The sequence below is a fragment of the Cebus imitator genome, unplaced genomic scaffold (assembly GCF_001604975.1).
Source record: "Cebus imitator isolate Cc_AM_T3 unplaced genomic scaffold, Cebus_imitator-1.0 Scaffold145, whole genome shotgun sequence".
NCBI classification, from domain to species: Eukaryota; Metazoa; Chordata; class Mammalia; order Primates; family Cebidae; genus Cebus; species Cebus imitator.
The window spans coordinates 4,078,418-4,082,972 of NW_016107460.1; the positions used below are offsets into that span (position 1 = coordinate 4,078,418).

Here is a 4,555-nt window from a genome sequence, read left to right on the forward strand (position 1 = left end):
AAAAAAAAAAAAAGGAAAGAAAGAAAAAGAAGGCAGAAAGCATTAAAGGCAACCAGAAGGAAAACAGCAGACAAGAAAGACCAGCAAAGAGGATCCAACATACACGTAAGTGGAGTCTGCAAGCGAAAAACAGAGATGTTGTTACAGAGTAAAAGCAGACACCCATAATTCAAGGAAGAGTGCTGACGTGAAGACAGCTTTAACCCCGACGCTGAACAGACTAGCTAATTTCCAGGGAAAGTTATCAGAATGGTCGACATCAAAACATAGAAATACAAAAGGCAACTCTGGCTGGGTGCCGTGGCTCATGCCTATAATCCCAGCACTTTGTGGGAGGCCAAGACAGGTGGATCACCTGAGGTTAGGAGTTTGAGACCCGCCTGGGCAACATGGTGAAACCCTGTGTCTACTAAAAATACAAAATTGGCTGGGAGTGGTGGTGTGTGCCGATAACCCCAGCAACTGGGGAGGCTGAGGCAGGAGGATCTCTTGAACCCAGAAGGTGGAGGTTGCAGTGAACTGAGGTCACACCATTGCACTCCAGCCTGGTGACAGGGTGAGACTCTGTCTCAAACAACAACAAAACAAACAAAGACAAAAGGAAACTTGGGCAGCCAGGCAAAAACTTCAGCCATTCGTGAAGGGAAATGGGGTTGGTATAGATGACTTTGACACAAGAAGACAGAGGAGCCCCTCTACAAAATCTTCATGAAAGTCGGACCTGAGGGCTTATGCCCAGACAGAGCCTGTTCTGGCCATCTGAGCATAAAGGGAGCTCTGGACCCCTGCTGTCCCTGCCCCTCGGCCCTCCCTGTCTGAGCCGTCCCCTTACTCCACGTGGATGAAGTCCCGGAGGTGCTCCTCCACGCCCACCAGCTTGCAGTAGTTGATTGTGTAGGTGGCGTTCACCAGAGTGATCTTTTTCTTGTACACTTTGCCAACATCAAAGTCCTGGGGAAAGGCCGAGGCGGCAGCTTCAGAGCGGGTCAGAGGGGCCCGTGCGGTGAGCGCCGGGAGGCTTTGCCTCAGGGTAACCAGTGGTGAGGGTTTGCCAGCCCAGAAGAGGTTCCCAGGGGACAGTTCCCGAGGGTTTTCCCCAGAGTCGGGGAGGTCCCTGGGGTGCACGAAGAACAGGGTGTGGGAACCTGTCTCAGGAGAGCCTCTGCCACTTGAGGCAGGACGGGCCTTGCTGCGGCCATGTGGGTGACAGTGAGAGGCAAGGCTCCAACATGGCGGCTCCAGGGTGGGACCCTGACTCCATGGATGGGCCTGAGCTGGGGTAAAACACAGGAGCTCATGGGCCGCTCTGTCTTGCAGAGTTTGGCGGAGGCATGGAGGCACCAACCTCAGCATCACGTGTCCCCACCCTGCCCCACTACATCCTGTCCCAAGTGGCACAGGTCTTTCGGGGCCACAGCACCCCTATTGCCCAGGATTTACCCCTCGGTCTGGCGTCCAGCCCCCCATGGAGACGGGACCCTCTCCCTCCGCCTCCTCAGAGAGAAGGGCTGAGATTGGTCTGCACCTTCTGAGGAAGCCCCTGGGTTTTCCAGGGTTAACAAGCAGAAGATGCCAGGGGTGAGGCCGGGGCTCCCTCGCTGACCCGCGCTGCTGCCTAGCCCTGCCGTGGGCTCACCTTGAAGTGGAGGAGGTCCGGCTTGCTGTTGAAGGGGCGTCCTTGGAACTCACGCCCCAACACCACCTGCTTCTGGACCACCCTGCTCCGCAGCCGAGCCACTGTGCGCGCCAAGATGTCCTTGTCCATCTTCGTCCCCCCCACAGGCTTTCGGTCCACGTCCTCCTTGGGCACCTGGGGTCACAGAGACAGAGGCTGGGCCTGTCAGCGGCTCCACCTGGGCAGTGCCGGCAGCAGTCCGCAGAGCAGACAGCCCAGCCCCACCAGCCGCCACCAGCTGGGAGCTGGGAACAGCCCCCAGCTCCGGGAGTTGCTCAGGTAGGCCCCGAGGGACCAACTGACTTTCTGCTCCATTGACAAGACAGGGAGCCCTCACTTCCAGATGAGGGAAACCAAGCAAAGCAGACCCCTCCAGGTTCGGGCGGATCTGGGAAATGACGTGGAGGGGGAGCTTTCCAGATTGCTTTTTTTTTTTTTTTTTTGAGGGAGTCTCGCTCAGCTGCCAGGCTGGAGTGCAGTGGTGCCGTCTTGGCTCACTGCAACCTCTGCCTCCCAGGTTCAAGCGATTCTCCTGCCTCAGCCTCCTGAGTAGCTGGGACTACAGGCGCACGCCACCACGCCCGGCTAATTTTTGTATTTGCAGTAGAGACGGACGATGTTTCACCATGTTGGCCAGGATGGTCTCGATCTCTTGACCTCATGATCCGCCTGCCTTGGCCTCCCAAAGTGCTGGGATTACAGGCGTGCGCCGCCGCCAGGTTGTTAAATCAGGACAAGGAAGCAGTTTTCTACAGCGGGCGGCATCGGCACAAACGTCTTTTTCAAGATGAAAAGCCACTTCCCTGGCCAACACCAGCAACCAGGAGAAGCAGAACTGGCTCAGTGCTGGAAGCCTCGTGGGCTCTGCTCTGGGCCGCCCCTGCTGGTGCCCGTGCCTGGCCACTGGACGGCCTCCTCCCTGGCTTCCTGGGGGTGCTGCTCGGGACCCTCCTCTTGTCCTTCTCCCTTGGGGTCCTGAGTGTGGGTGGTGGCTCTGGCTGGCCTGTTGTTCGCGGCCCTGGTCAGCCCGGCATCCCCAGAACCAGCAGAGCCAGGTGGCTTTGCCCGGACAGCAGAGGTGGCCAGTGCTTACAGGAACTGGGGGGCGGGCATTGCCCCCCCACATGGGACAGGGCCACAGCCCGGGCCACGCTGCGGGGACTGAGTCTCGCTCTTTCAGAAGCCGCAGGACCCTGGCGCCGGATGGGGCGTGTTTCTTACACGGGCCGTCACAGTTTGCTCACTTTTTCTAGAAAGCTGCTTCTTCTGTAGTGCGCAGGGTAGCTCAGAGATTCCCTCAGCCTGGGAGCCCCACATCCCTCCCCTCACATCGCTGTGACCCTGCTGCTGTCTGGGAGTTTGGGGTCCCTCCAGGCTCCGCGAAGGGGGAGAGGCCTGAGTGTGGAGAGGAAGGTGGGGGTGTTGACGTGCTGGGGGGGCGGTGGGAGACGCAGGCACAGCCGGGAGAGGCCTCCAGCGCTGGTGTGGGAAGGTCGGGCTTGGAGGTGGGGAGCTGCCAACAGAGTCCGGGGGTCCCCCCACTGCAGGCGTCTAACGGGGCAGGAGGTGGTACCTGGTATGGCTTGTGGTCTTCGTTCCAAAGCCCAGAGATCTCGGGCTCAGCTAATGTTTCCTCCTCGGCGTTGGCCGTGGGGTCCGCCTGCATGAACTCGCTGGAGACGACGTCCACCAACTGGGAGACCCTGGGGCCTGCGGCCGCCTCGCAGTCCTGCAGTCGGGAGGGGAATGCCGTGCAGACGCGCTCAGGTCAGAGAACAGGGAAGAGAAACCGCGCGGCCCCCGCCGGTGCCGCAGCCTGCCCTGCTCTTCCGAGTCGTGTACTCTGCGCAGAGACAGTGGTGCACGTGGTTGGGTAACTTTTTCTACTTGAAATGTGAGTATTTTAATACATTATGAAATATTTTTCTGCAATGCTCAGAAGAGTCTACAGAATATTTCCTTTGGTGGAAAACGTGCTGACTCCTGGAATCCCCAGTGTCGACCTCAGACACCCACCGTTCTCATTTTTGATGAGATAAACCATGCCCAGGACAAGCCCCTGAGCTGACCCCGGGAGCACGGCTCAGGTGGTCTCCTGGGAATGAGTCTGAGGACTGGGCCTAGCCTGTCTGCCAGAGAAAGGAGCACTGAGCCGGGGGACCATCCTATGGAGCCACAGACAGGACGTTTGGACGGGGCCAGTGTGTTGCCGTCTGCTGACCGTGGCCTGTGCAGTGGGACTTATGGTGCCACAGAGAATCACTGGGAGCAGCTCACAGGTGGGGGCGGGGGCAGGGGAGCCTCCTCTGGAGCAAGAAGGGGCCTCTGCTCCCGGCAGAGGACTCGGCAGGTGCAAAGGCCACGGTGTGAGACGGGCAGTGAGGGGTGGACAGGGCAGAGGCTCAGCCCGGGTACTGGGAAGCTGGGGAGCAGGACAGGATCGTCTCTGGTGCCAGGAGGGCACCGCAGAGAGCTGAGGGAGGCCGAGGCTGCTCTTTGCAGCAGGGCGTCTGTCAGGGCAGTGACCTTGACCTTCAGGGTTTGGGGTACAAAAGAGCAAAGTTGCAGCACTGGGCCAGGCTCAGGAAAGGGCCATCGTCCATCCCCATCCCACACCTTGAGGGAAAGGTAAACGAATATACATTCCGCTAACTGAAGGCAGTTGCCTGCAGCAGCAGTGGACAGGAAGCAGGCCCTGCATGTGAGTGAAGGAATGAGTGAGTGAGTGAGTGAGCGAGGGAGTGAGGGAGGGAGTGAGGGAGTGAGGGAGGGAGTGAGGGAGTGAGCGAGGGAGTGAGGGAGGGAGTGAGGGAGGGAGGGAGGGAGGGAGGGAGGGAGGGAGGGAGGGAGGGAGGGAGGGAGGGAGGGAGGGAGGGAGGG

At 59.4% G+C, this 4,555-nt stretch overlaps 1 protein-coding gene across 3 annotated transcripts in view; it reads right to left on the bottom strand.

The window, feature by feature from the left end:
• CFAP74 (cilia and flagella associated protein 74) overlaps window positions 1–4,555 on the bottom strand; it is a 68,743-nt gene that overhangs the window by 39,894 nt on the left and 24,294 nt on the right. For all 3 annotated transcript variants that reach the window (XM_017542629.2, XM_017542628.2, XM_017542627.2), the window contains exons 11-13: window positions 3,249–3,404; window positions 1,637–1,810; window positions 833–951 (exon numbers count right to left, since the gene is read on the bottom strand). In XM_017542629.2, coding sequence (XP_017398118.1) covers window positions 833–951; window positions 1,637–1,810; window positions 3,249–3,404 — 449 coding nt within the window. The remainder of the gene's footprint in view (window positions 1–832; window positions 952–1,636; window positions 1,811–3,248; window positions 3,405–4,555) is intronic.